The 18974-nt window shown below is 35.4% G+C and overlaps 1 protein-coding gene across 17 annotated transcripts in view; it reads left to right on the top strand.

Annotated features, from left to right (window-relative positions):
* Positions 1-16754, top strand: part of NIN (ninein) — a 112836-nt gene extending 96082 nt beyond the window's left edge. For 6 of the 17 annotated variants that reach the window (XM_022570586.2, XM_022570591.3, XM_089907669.1 and 3 more), the window contains 4 exons: positions 632-832; positions 4514-4627; positions 6721-6923; positions 7663-10625. In XM_022570586.2, the coding sequence (XP_022426294.2) occupies positions 632-832; positions 4514-4627; positions 6721-6923; positions 7663-7690 (546 nt within the window). In that variant the 3' untranslated portion in view covers positions 7691-10625. The other 11 variants (XM_022570588.2, XM_089907674.1, XM_089907676.1 and 8 more) reach the window with 7 other exon arrangements.
* The last annotated feature ends 2220 nt before the right edge of the window (positions 16755-18974 follow it).

Below are 18974 nucleotides of genomic sequence, written 5' to 3'. Positions count from 1 at the left end.
ACACATACCATTTCCTCATTGTCTTGAATAAATACTTTCATTCCATGTACTTCAATTCCCAGATGTTCTGGGGTATCACCTTATGCCCTGGAATTGCCTGTCTGATAAACTAAGATAGGTTAAAATAATTTGAGATGCAAGATGAGAATCTTGAAAACAAATTGCTAACTTGGAAAAAATGTAGTCATTGAACATTCACTCTTAAGAATCTTTATGAGTGGTAAGTGGCAAAACTCTAAAGCATAACCTCATTCTCCCCTTTGCCTATTCCAACCGTTTTTTTTTTTTTAAAAAAGAGGGATAATTAAATGTTCTAGTGTAAGAAGAAAAAAGGAGAATTCAGACATATGTACGTCATGTACCTCATGTCTTACAGTCACTTAAGAATGAGGAAGTACAGTTTAAGTCTAAAACTTTTAAGGCCTGCTTATGCATTAAATGTATTATCTCCTAAGCAAAATGATTCTTTATTCTTACTCAGGATCATGTGCTGCCTGTTTTCAAGTTACCAGTGAGCCTGAGAGGCCATTAATGAATTCATAGACTTCATTACTCTCTGCTTGCCACTTTCAAGGGCAGCTCTCTGATTGAAGGCACTGCAGCTGACCAGGGCTTTGCCCTTATCCTCTAGATGCAGCACCTGAGGTCCACTGTGATGCTTAGCCCATCCCCTCATGCTTGGGATCTGCAGCTGCTCCAGCAGCAAGCCTGTCCGATGGTTCCCAGGGAGCAATTTCTGCAGCTTCAATATCAGCTGCTACAGCCAGAAAGGATAAACCAGTGCCTGCAGGAGGAACTTGAAAACAGGACTTCTGAAATCAACACACCACAGGTATGAGGATCGTTTTCTAATAGTAAACTCAGATCACCTAATTTAATTTTACCTGCTTATTTGAAAGTTATACCAGTTCACATGTGGGGATGAAGAACCTAAATCTTCTGTCAGACAGTTACACCTTACCTGAATTACAAATCCACAGAACTGCAGTGCTGTTTTGGTTTTGGTTTTTTGCAGTGCTGCTTTTGAGCTCTCAGCTTCTAAGCTAGGTAATTAAGTGTTCTGGGTCTCCTTTGCACATTTGTAATCGATGATGAAGTCTCAGGATCACTTGAGCATATTGCACAATTGACCTAACATTCTTGTCTAATGCCAAAGATATTACAGAATTCAAGTGCAACTCTAGGATATGTATTACTAACAAAGCATCCTGGGTTTTCTTGTACCAGAGGAGTATAGCCTGCTGAGTTCCATGGAATTCACAAATGGGGACTTTTCTCAACTAATAAAGTAAAATGTGTCATCAGTGACTTTTTTAGTTGACATAGTTCATTTAACTTATTTTTTTAATGATCTAGTTTGAAAAACTCTATTTTTAAGAAAATAAAGATCTTCTTCCCCTTCCCTTTGAATTAGCATTATCCCAGCTCACTACCAGACACAATCTTATATTACCTAGGTTTTCAAATAGTTATTTCTCTTTAGTGCTTCACTCATGATTCTCCTCTTTCAGAAGTCTCTTGACTCTTTGGTCTTGCCCATTTATTCAGAATTAGGAATAAAATTAAAACTACTCCTTAGTTTGTACAATTCTAAATTAGTTTGTTCTAGGTTGGATGCTCTTCTTCTGTTTTCAAATACCTTGCTTTTCAGTTGACGTTTGACAAGGAATTTCCCACCTCTCTTTCTGTAATCCCCTCACCGTGGCTTTGCAAAGTCACATTAGCACCATAATTATACATTGTAACAACTTGGTTTTCTTCTCCTACTAGTATATATCTGTGCTTTTGCATGATGTACTTCTGTCATCTATTCTTTCTAACAAAGGCTTAAAATCCATGTTTTTGGAAGCTTCCTACACTCAATTTCCAAATACTAAAATTTAGTTCCAGAATTAAAATTGTGATGGTGGGTGTTGGACAGTTGCTTCAACTCTTCATTAAAAACTGAGTGACCTCAGTTTTTAATGGACATTTTAAACCAAATGATTAGACTAAGATCCTACTCATTGCTCTTTCATATACACTATTTTCAAAACATGCTCTTCCCAACCCACCCACCAGTGTTTAATCCTTTTACTTCAATTATTTGAGGATTAGATAGACAAAATTTGTTAAGACTTTTGTACTTAAAAAAAAAAAAAAGAATTTCTCCAGATGGCAGGGTGGACTGCTTATTGCTCTCACTAGAATGCCATGGCAGGCTCTCCTGTTTCTGGTAACTAAGCTGACACTAATTTTAAGAATATAGAAAGCTATTAGAATCTGCACGTTGTCTGTGTGTGTGGAGTGATGTGATTTCTTCTGCCTTGTGTTGCTTCGCTTGCATATGTGGTATTGATGTTTGCTTTTAAAAATTGTTTGCATTATAAATGTGTGAATTTAGACTCCCCCCAAAAAACATAATCTTGACATCAGGGTGAAGTGTACCACTTGCCTTCTTTCTCTAGGCCTTGCTACCGGAGCAGCGAGCAGTGCATGCAGATTCCTACAGAAGGATTGGGCACCTGTGAACACTGGGCTGTTATTGCTGGCATTTCTTACCATGGCAGATACTCAAATGCACACACCCACACACACCACACAAACAGAGACATAAGCTGAGAAATGTTTTGGAATCAAGTGCTCTTTTAAGTTTATTATTATTATTGTTGTTGTTAAGCCTTTGCAGTATTATGTTTCCTATTTATGTAGAAATGACAGATTTTGTGAATCAAATTCACAAATTTCAGCTTGTTACACGTAATTATTTATACGATTTAAAGAGTGTGGACTTGAGATACTTGAAAGGATGTATTCTATATATTTTCTCATTCCATATGTTGTAACTATTTTTAACAAAAGGTACTACTTTTATATGTGAAATTTGAAGAAAATCAGGGTTATTTATACTGTTTTATATAAGATGTATAATACTTTTTTGACAGGAAAAAGGAAATTTTTGATGAAATAAAATAAATTTTAAATATATGACTGCTTTTGTTTTTCCTCTTTCCCCACTCTTTTGCTATGCCCCGTGTTCTTTGAATTAATTATCTGGGGTGTTTTTTTTGGTTTGTTTAGCTTTTTTTTTTTCTTTCTTTTAAGGCAAGTGGAAATCTGGCATTTTCCATTTATGTTTGAACTTTAAAAAGCAATTATAACTTTTAAAATATAGGATTTTAGATGTTCTTAAGACCTGGTTTCTTGAAATTTTGCATTAGTCTTTTGCCTACTACAATTTTTCTCTTCAAATTAGTCTCATGGCTTAGTTGTTTCTTTTATGCTTGAATAAATGTTATTATTTAATATCCAAACACATGTTGGCTTTCCACCCACATTTGGTCATTCTTTTTGTGCTTTTTAAAAGACACCTTTTTGGGAATATTTTTAAGGACAGGTTATGCCATCAGCCACTAATACCTGAGTCTTGCTTAAACATTTGAAGAACCTTTTTAAACATTTGAAGAACCTTTTTAAACATTTGAAGAACCTTTTAAAATCTGAAATTCTTTTTTTTTTTTTGGTACGCGGGCCTCTCACTGCTGCGGCCTCTCCCGTTGCGGAGCACAGGCTCCGGACGCGCAGGCTCAGCGGCCATGGCTCACGGGCCCAGCCGCTCTGCGGCATGTGGGATCTTCCCGGACTGGGGCACGAACCCGTGTCCCCTACATCAGCAGGCGGACTCTCAACCAGTGCGCTACCGGGGAAGCCCTGAAATTCTTTACGTGAACATTTTGGTGGACTGGGAGAAAGGGCCGTCAGTTGCCCTCTAAATCTTGTTGCAGGTCACTCTGTGCTCCAAAACCCACACACTCCTTAATCCATCACTGTTGTATGAGGAGAGAAGGAGAAGCCAGGGTCCTTTTTCTGCCCTATTGTTTTGTCTAGGAGTTTTTTTATGGGGAGATTTTCAGTTTTAAATCTGTTCTAATGATAAACCCATCCTCCAATTCAGATATGTGCGTCACATTGACAGGTCAAATTAGGAAACCAATAACCAGAATAACTAGCAGGAAGAGGCTATTAGAAACACTAACACCCTCACAGTAATCAGCCATTTCAAAGGAAAAACAGACACATATTGCAAGCTAATTGGAAATGTTAGGTGATCCTAAATAAACTCAGTTTTTGATTATTTTGTTGTTGAGATGCCCACAGTATTGCAAAGACCCAAATCACAGATGAAAGGTTAAGAACCATCTTTTAATTTACTTTGGATACCTATTTTACTATAATAAGTACACACAGATCTTAAATTATGGGTTTTAAGAATTTTGCTTTATCTCAGGGGAAGATGGTAACACAGGTAAGATTCTTCTTTTGTCTTTGATTCTTTCTCTAATAGGGTTACTTTTCTAACATGTGCAACCCATGCAGTGTTCAGAGCTCCCACTTCATCAGAAATCCACCCTTCCTGTTCAAAGGCAAACATTTGCTGTCCTTTCTGTAGGCATTTTATGGGGAAAATTAACTATTAGTGCTTTTGTGTGGCATGATTTTCAAATGATAATACAAATTTTTTTCTTTCCTTCAGGGAAACCAGGAACACCTGGTAACTGTCATGGAGGAACGAATGATGGAAGTTGAACAAAAATTGAAACTGGTGAAAAGGCTTCTTCAGGAGAAAGTGAATCAGCTCAAAGAACAAGTGAGCCTCCCAGGTCATCTCTACCCACCCACCTCATATTCAACTTTAACTCCAGTTTTACATTCCTCTATTGCTATTAACTTGTTAACTTTTGTTGTCTAATAAAAGCAAATTCTATTATAAATGTTTAGAAGAATTTAGGAGTCACTCTTTCCCATACCACTTCAAAAATATGAATTCTGTATTCTACATTGTTTTTTTCCAGAGTTCTTTTGAGTCATATGTTTGTCTACAATTTAAAAAATGTATATTTGCTAGCAGTGACTCTCATGGACCTAAAGCATTTCTAATGAGGTTCAATTTAAATTGAATTTTTATAGATTTTTTTTCCCCAGAGAGGAAATATTCCTATTTAAATAAAAAGAAATTTTATATTGGTAAAAAATTGGGGGATAATAAGTGTAACTTTAGTTTTCCTGTTTGCAACAGCTATGACAGCCTCAAAAACAACCTTACGGCTATAGCCAGACCCCAAAAGGTTGTGTTTTGAATTAGAATCTGGACTCTTGAATTCAGGACCACTAGTTAGCCTGATCCTTTTTTCCTGCTGGTGGCAGGTGTGGCCTCAGTGCTTAGAAATTATTTGTGCATCCACTGAAGAGACATACAAGAAGGACTACTTTCTAGGAAAGTTTTATAACTTCTCTGGAATCTGAGATTGAGACAAACTGTGGCGGGAGTGGGAAGGTGGAAATTGCCCAACCTGGTTTTTCAGATATATAAAATCCAAGAAGAATAATTCCAAGGGAAAGTCTAAATGCAGAGGTAGACAGGAACTTTGCTCAGCCCTATATCTTAATACACAGAATGGAGAGAAAGAGAAAGTCCTGTATTTACATTTATTGATTCAATCCTTTAATCCTTTATTCAACACATAGTTACTACATGCCAGGTTCTGTTCTAAGCACTAGAAATACAGCAATGAACAAAACAGAATCCTACCTATATGGAGTGTAGTTCACTTACTACAGCTACTAGTGTAGTTCACAGTACCGAGCATTTGGCCAGATAGCAGTTTCAAAAATAAAGAAAATGGGTAACATGGGGTGTGGTCATCTACAAACACTGGCATTAACTGTTCATCCTGTCCTGGAAGAAGAAAAAGAAATGAGAGATAGGGAAGAGCAGACAGTAGAGGGTCTTAGTGCTAAGCCACAGAGTTTGAATTTCATTCTGTAGTAGATAAGAGTCATCAAAGTGTTTTTTAATGGCAGGAAAGGAGGAAAGTTTGTATAAAAACAGCTCGATAGAAAGTATGTTAGTATTATGTTAAACTTGCCAGTCACTTAGGTTCTGGGCTTCAGTGTGATAGTCTTTATCATTGCCCTTTGAAATGCTATTATGTAAATTAATTAGCCACTCCTTAGTTTTCTTTATTCCCTTAAACCTCTATACTTGTAGATGACCTGCCTGAAACTGGGTGTAAAATGAGGAGTTAAAGGTATAATGAGGGAAAGGAGATTATAAGATATTAACTAACAGGAGCAATAATAAAATTATCCTAATGCTGCTGACAAGTTTTACTGCCCTAACCAAGACTGTATATTCTAACTATAAAGATTAGAATATCTCTTCTAGACAAGGTTTTATACAAAGAGGGAGAGTTAAGGAAAAGTAACTGCCAAATCTTCTCTCTTTATTTTAAAATTTGGCTCATGTATTATAACCATCAGTAGGTTGTATGTGGTTATGAATGGGAAACTCAAGCACCTATTGTTAATAACAGTTAAACACAGTTCACACCCTCAGAAATTTAAGTTATAAAAGTATTTTGGTATTTTTAGAGAATGAATAAAGAAATAATACCTAATTTATTAGGTTGAAAAATACCTTCATTTTCGAGCCCTCAAATATCAATTTGTTCTTTTTGTTAGTGACTTCTACAAACATATTATGCAGAGAAACAGCTTGGAATAAGTGGATTTGCTCTACTTGTATCCCTGGTGCCAGGTCTGATGTTAAAGCTGTATTGTAAAATGAAAGAATATAATTGATAGAAGCCATTTGCCTTTATAAACAACTGTCCTATGTCAGACCTTAAATTTAAGAGAATTACAGAAATGGAGTCAAGATGTTTCTGGTTCTGTTTCTAGCTCTGCAAGAATACTAAAGCAGATGAGATGGTGAAGGATTTGTATGTGGAAAATGCCCAATTGTTGAAAGCTCTGGAAATAACTGAACAGCGACAAAAAACAGCAGAGAAGAAAAATTACCTCCTAGAGGAGAAGATTGCCAGCCTCAGTAATATAGTCAGGAATCTGACACCAGCACCATTGACTTCTACACCTCCCTTAAGGTCATAGCCAAGCCAAAGGATAAACACTCATAGTTGTGCACTTTACTGAAATGGATGGAGCATTTCAGTATGTTCTCTCAACCGTTGTTTTTTGTGGGGTTTTTTTGGTTTTTTTTTTTTTAAACTTTAATGGCTTAAAGTTAAGCCTAACGTAAAACTTCCAGCAACAGAATTTAAATCTCCATTCATTGTAATTAGTTTTTCTAAATAGACTATAATGGAAGTTGCAAACAAATACATATTTCACTGTTTGAATTATTCCCAAGCTTTGAATTTTTAAAAATATTCTAATAGCCACCAAGAAGGTGATACAAAAACAACTCAAGAATCTTAAAACCCCAGTTTTGAATGAATTTTTAAAAACTACTATTATGTATAAGTTTATATGTAAATTGCAGATATTTAAAAGTTGAGAAATTATTAGCTGGCTGTTTTGATCTTCATTTTATAACCAAATGTACATCTTCTCATACATTTACATATGAAAAAGTCATTCCGTTTCTAATAGTTCTGGTTTTTTGAATTGTTAGACTTTCTGTTTGGTAAGAGAAGCTGGTATTAATAACCACTGAGGTCAGAAATGCCAGAGTCCATAGAACTCTACCTTCTAACACCTATGACAGTATTACCACTCTTTATGTATTACAGATCTAAAACTCATTTACTCAACTGCACTGTTAACTAATGTTAAAACTTTACCTTCTTTAAACAGTCTTTTTCTTTTTTTTTTCCTTCTTAGAAGTTTCATTTGGGAGCTTGTCTTCTAAGAAATGGATAAAGCCACATTCTTAAAGCATTTGAACTATAGGGTAAGCACTGAACAAACTGCTTTGGAGTAAACAGCTACTCCTAGAAGAGAGAGAAGTAAACCATGTGGGTTTTTCTCTCTCTAAAGTCTTGGATTTCATGAACTTATATTTGGGGTTGCCTCAAGAACTCAGGGAACAATACTTTAAGACGTCTTCCTGAAATACTGTAGGGCCTCGTTAAGAATTGGAAATGTATAAACCATGTGACCTTATTTATTTGTCATATATTTAGAGCCATAGTGGGATTTTTATTTCTACATTTTTAGTGAATTTAATTTTCTGGAAAAAGGCCTTGATTTTAGAGTTAAAAACCTCTTCTAACATATGGAAGAGTTATTGTTTGCTTGTTTGTTTAATATAGGTCAAAATTTCCATGCTTCCTATTCCTCTGCACCTCAAATCTGATCATAAGAATTTCTTACTGTGATAAGCATTCACATGCCATCTGAGGTAAAGGAGTGCCAAATAGGATTTTTCCATTCAGTCTCAAGACTAGAACATTATAGAACAGTAAACATTTTTGAATAACTTTTTTCCCCAGGTAAAATCTCTGCTTCTAGCCTACTTCAGCCAGGAGTTGGTTGGTAAAGAACTTACTCTGTGGGACACAAACAGAGCTCATCACAGCCACCTATTTGTTTTTGTGGAAGAGTAATTAGATCAGAAAAATTCACTTTGATATATTCCAGGAAAGCCAAGCCCATCAATTTATAAGAGGTATCACAGGAAAATCAAACACTGCCTTATGGGCAGGAAAAAAAGATGAAGCAAACTGCTTAAGAAGCCACGTCAGAAACTCAATATCAACAAAATAATTTTCATTGAGGAACTTTAGAGTTCCTTGGGCCTAACCATATACTATTAGTCCTACCTGCCAACACAGGAGTCCTTGCTACAAGAGCCCTGACAAGGCAAGGTCATTTGTGGGACTGGGAGTTCACGCTTCAGAAGCAGACTTTTTCACTTTTGAACAGCTCTATTATCAGAAATTCCTGATTTTCCCCTGGAAAAGAATTAATTTTAATCCCTCCCTACAATTATACTTCAAAACATTTGATATCTGCTGTCATGCCTCCCCTAATCATTTTTCTCCAGTGCAAACATTACTAGTAAACTCAACTACTTGTATGGCATTGACTTTAACACTTAAAACTGTGGATAGGCCTAGGTTAAGGTCATAAATAAACTAAGCACCTGTGGTATATTTATGTGATATGCTTTAAGTTATTCAAGGTTTTTGCCATCAAAACTGAACACCAAGCATATTTCTCAAATAGATGGCTTACCATATGATCACACATGTTGTATTTTTTATCTTATTTTTTACATTATGAAAAGTATAGATTAATTTGTTTCTTATAAATCTGTATGTGTATATAAAGTGTTGTACAATGAATGTAAATATGACTTCTGGAAAATTTTAGACTACATTTAGAATCCCTTTATCTAAAATCAAAATGCTGCTCAAATGAAAGTTAATTTAACTAACACCTCGGTGCTTACTTCTTGCTTCACTGCACTCATAAAATTGGAAAAAAGATCAATACAAGAAATATAGTTACCTTAAATTATATATTTGTGCAGCAGATTATTTTTGTAGACTAGAGTGGGAATTTAACTGCTAATTTATAATATAGCTTACAGCTTTTAAAAGGCCTTTTAAAGAGATTAAATGTAAACTATTAAATGTTTAGATTTTGCTTTCAGACTTTATAATAGAACTCTTTACAGTCACCTTATATATCTTATAGGCATTTAACTCCTCATTTATTAAAAGTACTGGTTGTTAAATTCTCTTGATTTCTTAAGAACAGTTATTTAAATTAGTCTTAGGAGATAGGATCTTCATTTCAAGGAAAGAAAATCAAGTTTGCCTTTGTGATAATGTTACCCTTGGAAAAGGAAAGTGTGGATAATAAAACCTACATTGTTCTATTTTGCTTTCTTCTGCTTTTTAGAAGCCTGAGCTATTAAGTTCAAATTTGTGAAGGAAGAGAAGTAGAAGAGGAGGGGTAGAACCAATCACAGTATTTATTTTTCTAAAACTTAATAAACCCAGATTTTTTAAAAACTATTTTGAATATGAATTCTTCCCAGAAGCTTCAAATGCATTGTTTATATATTTAACCTTAAACATAAGTAGATCACAGTCATAGGCTTTCAAGGTTTATGAGGAGTTCTTACAGGTCTAGTATTTCAATAATGTACCAATACCCAGGGCAGGTATTATGATGAGGAACTTTTGTTTTTTTAAGAATGAATAAGACTTTATGGTGGACTTTAACGTGTGAAAATGATTTTTTTATTTTTGTGATTTCTTTTTTCTGAGTAAAGGAAAAGAGAAATGTGTTGCTATTGTCAGCATCTTAAAGGCAGTCTCACTCAAGGCAAGGCTAAGTGCTTCGTGACAGTATTAAGCAAGTCTTGTTTTGAACGGATTACCTAATGACTCACTAGAATGATATAAATTATACAAGTTATGCCAAAACTAAGTCAAAACCTAATAACCAAAGCATTCCTTATTTAAAACTCATTCACTATATCGTGTTTGGACCTATTCAAACATCTCAGCCCTGTAAAACAGTTTTGGTTTTATGACATATGGATAGTGGTTTAATAATAAATCCAAGTTAGCTTTTTGTTTCCCAGCTTTTTTTGAATGATATACATTAAATCTATTCTTATTGGAAGACATTATCACAGCATGATTGAAGGGAACATTGGTTTTATAAAGGAAAACCCGAGTTCATCGATAGCCATCACTAAGATTCTTTTCATGTAAAGATTAATGCTTATGTGTTTATATCGACTTTGTATATTTCATCTTAGCCATTCTATCCTATAAAGATTTTACCATGAGCTTAAGATGTAAATAAATAATTTTGCAAACATGGCTCTTTTTTTCTATACACCTTGAACTTTTATAAACAGTTTCAGTATGTTTATCATTGGTTTTTAGAGTGAAAGCATCAAAACATTGCACTAAACGTATTTTATAAATGCAAAATCTCTGGAGCATTCACTCCAGACCTACTGAATTAGAGTCTGCATTAAAAAAAAAAAAAATCCCCAAATTATTTGTATGTGATTTAGAGCACTGGGACTCCATTTCTGTAACAGAATTGATGACTTTCACACCAGCCAGTTTGAGATCCCTGTACCCTGTGGTGGTTCATAATTTACTTCTAAAATCCTGACAAACTCAGGTGAGGCCCTGCTTGGGAGTTTGGGTGCTTCAGAGGTGGCTTTATTTCACTTTGCCGTATTTATGGGTGACTCAGACTATTTCAGTTGAGCTACTTGTAAATGATGAGATATATGCAACTGTTGGTATAAAAGTTAACCTAAAAGCACATTAAGTTAATATGCTGAGTACTGAAATTTAGAATGGAAATACTGGCCAAACTAGACTTATCTCACAAGGCTTGTTTTATTTGCAAAGTTTTTATACCAATCTCACACTGCCTTTATGAGGCAGTAACTATTATTAACCCCATTTTACAGATGAGAAAACTGAAACTTAGCTAAGTTATGACTTAATCAAGGCCACACAGCCAGCTAAGTAGGGGACTCAGGACTCTCTAAGCAGGCTTGTCTGTATTAATATGTTGCAACAGGTATCCATTTCTCTTTCCGGCAAACAACATGTAATTGGTGCTACTGAATACTTATCTTGTGCGCTGCACTCTAAAGAAAAATATTTAAAATTCTTGGTTTTCTGTTTACAGACTTGGGTAGAGCAGTAAGATTTATGCACAAGAAAAAATTAGAAAAAATTACATCGATACAGAAGACAATCAAGTTTTATTGATGGACTCAGTGCTATAGGCACTAAGATATGGAATATTAGTGCCCTCAGGTATTTGAATACAGGAAATGGGAAAAGTTCTTAACCTAGCATTAAGTATAATTCTGCACTTATTTGAGATTAGTGTAACCTGTTCGTTTTGTAGTCTCTTTTATTCATTTTGCATTGAAAAAGTCTTATTTTTCTAATATATACCTGATATACATTTTCCCATAATAATGGTCAAATTTTGTCCAAAAGATCAGAATTTTGACCTAATGCAAAATATCTATAATCTGTAAAGTTAAATTTAATATAGTTAATATGTTATAAGTCACAAAATTGTTTATTCTTTGTTTGGTTTTGCCTCATTTGCAATCAGGAAAAATGGCTAATTTTGACAAATGGACATGTTAAGAAAATTAAAACTTCAAAAAAGGAACTATAAACTGAATCAGTGAAATGCTATAAAGAGTAGGCAACAATGTAAAAATAGAGCTGGAAACCCTTAGGTTAAAATAATATTTAATTCTGAGAAATGATTACATGAGATGTGCTTTACTAGTTAAGGCAAAGTAAACAACTCTGAACAGTCCTTACGGCCCAGATGAGCATTTACCAGTCATTTTTCTTTCCTGTTTGAGTATCTGTCTTTAAGATCTTAAGCAATAAATAACCATTAGAATATGGATGGTAGATTAGAAAACAGTATTGTATCAATGTTGATTTACTTAAGTCTATAAGTACTGTGTTTATGTAAGATTATATTCTAAGGAAATACACACTGAAGTATTTAGGGATATGTAACTGTAATGTATGCAAATTATTCTCAAATGATTCATAACAAAATTACAGAAAGACATAAACAAATCAATGAAGCAAAATGTTTTAAAAAACGGGTAATGGGTATGCACGCATTATTTGCATTATTCTTGCAATCTTAAGTTTGAAATTATTTCTAAATAAAACATTTAAAATATTATAGATAGAAATTTACTAAATGTGGTACTAGGCACTTAACTTTACCTTCCTTACCCTCATAGCAATTCTGAAGAGTAGATGGTACTTCAATGGTACAGAAGAGGAAACTGACTAGAAACCATTTATGGCAGCCTATCTGCATGCCTGTGGTCTATTATGAAAAGTTCAGCATAATCAGACATTTTTCCTATTTCCCTGGGCATGTAGAAAATGGGGAAAAGGGAAACTGAGGCAGTTGGCAGAAGAGGTAAATGCCAAAATGAAGCATTAAGGGGGCGCATAAGGAACAGGAGGGGCTGTTAAGCAAATGAATCCCACACACACATGCAAATGACAGTCATGAAGCAACACCTAAAGGTCCAGTGGGGGCTCAGGATATCTCTAGTATACACTGCCCCCTCCTCTATCTCTACACCTGATAGCACACAAGTATTTTTCTTGAGGTAAAAGAGACACTTTATCCATGTCTTTTACTCTGTTGCTACCTTAGGAAGAATTTGACAAAGAAACAGAAACCTGTTCTGACTAGTCTATGTAAAAGGGGAATTATATAATAAAATAAGGAATTATATTTGGTTCATGGAACCAAAGGGCAGGAAATACAGACTTCACGAGGCATTAAAACAAAGACCTTTGGTGCTCTTCCCTACTCTCCCCCTCCTTCTCTATCCCTACTTCTCATCACTTTGTCTCTTGTTTTTCCTTCTCTGCACCTGTTTGTTGAGGCTGGCAGGGTTGGGGGGTGGAGTTGTTGTTTGTTTTTCCCGTCTTATCTCACTTTCTTGTTTAAGTGCCAAATGGAGTCCAACAATTACTTCCAAGTCACAATTCCAAATTCTCAAGGAATCTGATTGACCATGCATAGTCTGTCTTTCCATAATCCAATCAACTATGGCCAGCAAGCGTCATGGTCTTGGGATACAAGCTGCAGAGGCCACCACATCACAGAGAATACTCTCACAAATAAGGGGCTGGAGCAGTTAGTGAGGGAAATTTAGACTCAAGATGTGTAGACAGTAGATAAAAATGGCTTTAAAAGGTAGGATCTCAAAGATTTTCATGTTTACTCACATTTTTATGGAAGTGTACTATCTATTCAAAGAGAAACACCATTTTAAAATGCTGCCTGGTGACAAATGTCACTATTACTCCTGTTACCCTATCTTTTGTCCTTGTCCCTTGCCCATACTCCTTTGTCCTGATTCCTACATATTCTCTAGATATCACATATAGAGCTTTATCAAGGTGTCCATCCAAGTCACAGTGGGTATAATAAATGCCACCCATCATATCCTACTTAAGTGGCATAATCCTGAAGTAACTTATTTCAGATATTGCCAGAGAAGGTAAAAGTTAGAGGTCTTTTGAAAAATACCATTAAAAGAGATTTAAATTTTGTATTAAGACCATGAATAAAAGAAATTCTATTGAACTTTTTCAAGATACCTTCCCTTACTCTTGAAGAATGGGGTAGGAGCCCCTACTATGTGCTCACATGAGCACCCTGCACATTCCCAGGTAAAGCAGATGCCACTCTGTGTAACTGCCTACTAACTTGTCTGATCTCCATTAGACTCATCTTTTAAGACAATGATTGCTGTCTTATCACCATGCTACTCCCAGTTCCCAACTCAATGCCGAAAACAAAACTGGTGGTCAATATTCATTATACAGATGGAAGAGTATGTACATTTCTATTTTGAGTTTGTCATCCTGTAGTGGCACTCACAGGAGAGTATGTATGCTAATTGTTTTATGCATATAATTTAATGCTTTCAGTCTTTATTATTTTTTAAAAGATCAAAAAATTTTAAATGTATTAGCAAGCAATTGAAGAAATTTTTCCAAGTAATTTAAGGAAACATCATCTTTCAGTGTGATAAAAATTAAGTGCTATATTCTAGCAGTTGCAAGAGTATATATCCCTTTTGGGCCCATAAAATCACAATCTAATAACTCTGACAATAAGTACTACAAGCTCATGATATTTACTCAGATTAGTGGTTTGTAACAACTGCAACAAATTAAATATGATATTTTCTAAAGAAAGAGAACAAAATTCTTGTGGCTTTTTTTTGGTAGCGGTGCTTGGCTTATGTTATCTCATATAATGTGATGTTTAGTTTTTGCTATTCAATAAATTCCAACATTATCATTTTTTCTGGTGGAAGCAAAAACTTGAAAGTTGATTTATTTTCCAATGTCAGGAAGTGGGATGAGCCTCTGCCTCTAGGTTTGTGCCTAGATGTGATTCAGATGTGTTCCTACAACAAATTTTCACCCATCTGCTTAAATCTAATAATCCCATGGTACAAGACGACTAAGTCACTTCCCATCTGCTCCTTATTTCTGTTCTCCTGCTCATTATACATGTAGTTAAATTGAAGATAAGGCAAGGACCAGAGCCACTTCAGAACAACCCATTAAAATTTTCTCCCAAAATGGTAAGTAACTTTGCATCTTCCTAAATTCAAAGATGACACATATTTTGAAAGAATATTCAAGCATTTAAAAAGAGCACGATAAAAAAGGTAAAGATTACCCAAAATCCTACCACCCAGTGGTAGCCACTATCAATAGTTTGGTGAACTCTCTTCCAGACATAATTTTATGCTTACAGACACATACACACATTCACACTTACACAATTTTATATAAATGATAGCATACACATACATGTATATACATATTCACAGACATGTACATATAGTTTCTTCCACAATGGTTTTCCTCCCCCTCCCTCTATGTAAAGAATGCCACATTATTTCCCTTAACTAGTATAAATCTGGCTTCAAGCTCCTCATTCTGATATTAGTGATTGGTCATAATTGAATGGTCCTTCTCCTCTTTAAGACTGTACAGCAGTCCCATCTCCTGACCTTTAGGCTTTCGCATTCCTTTACCCCCATTTATTGAAGAGTTTAGCACCTGGGTCACTGTATTCTCAACAAATATTCCTATCATCCTTGGTGACTTCAATTTGCACATAAATGACAAGAGCAGACGAAGTAAAGAGTTTAGGCAGCAAATAAGTTGGGCTGTGAAAGGGAGGAGGGAGAGTAGGTGGTAGAGGGAGATATGGCCTAGAGAAAAGACTTGTTTTTCAGATAGGAGATGCTTGAGTTTAAATGCTGTAAGAAGATGCCAATGGAAAAGGGGAATAACAGAAACAATGGTCATGATAAAGAGAAAAGGACAAGAAAATTAGGGATGTGTCCAGGTCAGAGGTTTAGTTAGGAGCATGGAATCTAAGCTAGGTAAAGAGGGCAGTGAGGACAGGAGTTGGATATGGGTAAGTGGTTGATATGCAGAGGGCCAACTGTAAAGGAGGTGAGCATCTATAGATTTTGGTATCTGAGGAGGGGTGAGGGAGTGTCATAGAACAAATATCCCATGGAAACTGAGATGACTGTATGCTGAAAAGTGATAGAGCCAGTGTTTTGGAGTAAAGACATTTTGAAGTGAGGGTGCTAAAGTAGATGAGTTTGGAAGGTAAAAAGTGATGTATATAAGACTTCTGAGGTGGTCTACATAATGGTGGTGAAGTGGGTAGAGGAAAAGATCAGGAGAAATGAGATCAAGGATCTGAAAGGCCAAGATTTGGGACTGCTTTCTTCTCAGATGCCTGTCCAAATATTTCACCAAATCTGCTTGCCAATGTCACCATGAATCTTAAAGTTACCCCACTCCAACCTGTACTCCACACAGCCTCAAAAAGTAGTCCTAAAATAAAATTGCATGTCACACTAATGTTTAAAATCTTTCAGTGGCTCCCCATATCCTCAAGTTCAATCTCTGTTCTTTAATATGACTTAGGGCACATCATCCAGACAGAAAATCAATAAGAAAACAAAGGCCTTAAATAAATAACACATTAGACCAGATGGACTTAATTGATATTTACAGAGCATTCCATCCAAAAGCATCAGAATACTATATTTTCAAGTGCATATGGAACATTCTCCAGGACTGATCACACACTGGGCCAAAAAGTGAGCCTCAGTAAATTTAAGAAAATTGAAATCATATCAAGCATCCTTTCTGATCACAATGCTGTGAGATTAGAAATCAAGTACAAAGAAAAAGCTGTGAAAACACACACACACACACACACACACACGGAGACTAAGCAATATACTACTAAGCAACCAATGGATCACTGAAGACATCAAAGAATATGTTAAAAAAATACCTAGAGACATATGAAAATGAAAGCACAACAATCCAAAATCTATGGGATTCAGCAAAAGCAGTTCTAAGAGGGAAGTTTATAGCAATACAAGCTTACCTTAGGAAACAAGAAAAATCTCAAACAACCTAAGCTTACACCTAAAGCAACTAGAGAAAGAACAAACAAAACCCAAAGTTAGAAGAAGGAAAGAAATAATAAAGATCAAATCAGAAATAAATGAAATAGAGATAAAATGATAGAAAAGATCAATGAAACTAAAAGCTGGTTCTTTGAAAAGATAAACAAAATTGATAAACCTTTAGCCAAACTCATCAAGAAAAAAAAGGGAGAGGCCTCAAATCAATAAAATTAGAAATGAAAAAGGAGAAGTTACAGTGGACACCAAAGAAATACAAAGGATCATAAGAGACTATTACAAGCAACTATATGCCCAAAACTTGGACAACCAGGAAGAAATGGACAAATTCTTAGAGTGGTACAATCTCCCAGGACTGAACCAGGAAGAAATAGAAAATATAAACAGACCAATCTCAAGTACTAAAAATGAAACTGTGATTAAAAAAACCTCAACAGGGCTCCCCTGGTGGCACAGTGGTTGAGAGTCCATCTGCTGATGCAGGGGACACGGGTTTGTGCCCCGGTCCAGGAAGATCCCACATGCTGCGGAGCAGCTGGGCCTGTAAGCCTTGGTCGCTGAGCCTGCGCGTCTGGAGCCTGTGCTCCGCAACGGAAGAGGCCACAACAGTGACAGGCCTGCATACCGCAAAAAAAAACAAAAACACCCTCAACAAACAAAAGTCCACGATGAGATGGCTTCACAGGTGAATTCTAGGAAACATTTAAAGAAGACTTAACACCTATCCTTCTGAAACTATTTCAAAAAATTGCAAAGAAAGGAATACTCCCAAACTCATTCTGTGAGGCCACCATCACCTGGATACCAAAACCAGACAGATACCACAAAAAAAAGAAAATCACAGGCCAATAACACTGATGAACATAGACAGAAAAATCCACAACAAAATACTACCAAACAAAATCCAGCAAAACAATAAATGATCATACACCACGATCAAGTTACAAAGAAATGGAAAGATACCCTGTGCTCTTAGATTGGAAGAATTAATGTTGTTAAACTTGCCATACTACCCCAAGTCATCTGTAGATATAATGCAATCCTTATCAAAATATAACATTTTCACAGAACTACAAAAGTTGTTTTGAACAAATAATCCTAGATTTATATGGTACAAGAGAGCCAAAATTGCTAAAACAATCTTGAGAAAAAAGAACATAGCTGGAGATATCACTCTCCCAGACCTCAGACTATACTGCAAAGCTACAGTAATCAAAAGAGCATGGAAATAAGGAAACACAAGCTTTAAATGATACATTAAACAAGATGAACATAATTGATATTTATATGACATTCCATCGAAAAACAATAGAATACACTTTATTCTCAAGTGCTCATGGAACATTCTCCAGGATAGATCATATCCTGGGTCACAAATCAAGCCTTGGAAAATTTAAGAAAATTGAAATTATATCAAGTATCTTTTCCGACCACAACGCTATGAGACTAGATATCAATTACGGGGGGAAATATGTAAAAAATACAAACACATGGAGGCTAAACAATACACTACTAAATAACCAAGAGATCACTGAAGAAATCAAAGAGGAAGTCAAAAAATACCAAGAAACAAATGACAATGGAGACACGACGACCCAAAACCTATGTGATGCAGCAAAAGCAGTTCTAAGAGGGAAGTTTATAGCAATACAAGCCCACCTTAAGAAACAGGAAACATCTTGAATAAACAACCTAACCTTGCACCTAAAGCAATTAGAGAAAGAAAAACAAGAAAACCCCAAAGTTAGCAGAAGGAAAGAAATCATAAAAATCAGATCAGAAATAAATGAAAAAGAAATGAAGGAAATGATAGCAAAGATCAATAAAACTAAAAGCTGGTTCTTTGAGAAGATAAACAAAATAGATAAACCATTAGCCAGACTCATCAAGGAAAAAAGGGAGAAGACTCAAATCAATAGAATTAGAAATGAAAAAGGAGAAGTAACAACTGACACTGCAGAAATACAAAAGATCATGAGAGATTACTATAAGCAACTCTATGCCAATAAAATGGACAACCCGGAAGAAATGGACAACTTCTTAGAAATGCACAACCTGCCAAGACTGAATCAGGAAGAAATAGAAAATATGAACAGACCAATCACAAGCACTGAAATTGAAACTGTGATTAAAAATCTTCCAACAA

The sequence above is a fragment of the Delphinapterus leucas genome, chromosome 2 (genome assembly GCF_059928025.1).
Source record: "Delphinapterus leucas isolate spDelLeu-1000000601 "Yukka" chromosome 2, BTC_Dleu_Yukka2, whole genome shotgun sequence".
In the NCBI taxonomy this organism is placed as follows: Eukaryota; Metazoa; Chordata; class Mammalia; order Artiodactyla; family Monodontidae; genus Delphinapterus; species Delphinapterus leucas.
The sequence above is the reverse complement of the archived record's forward strand: the minus strand, read 5'-3'. Positions and strand labels throughout refer to the sequence as shown.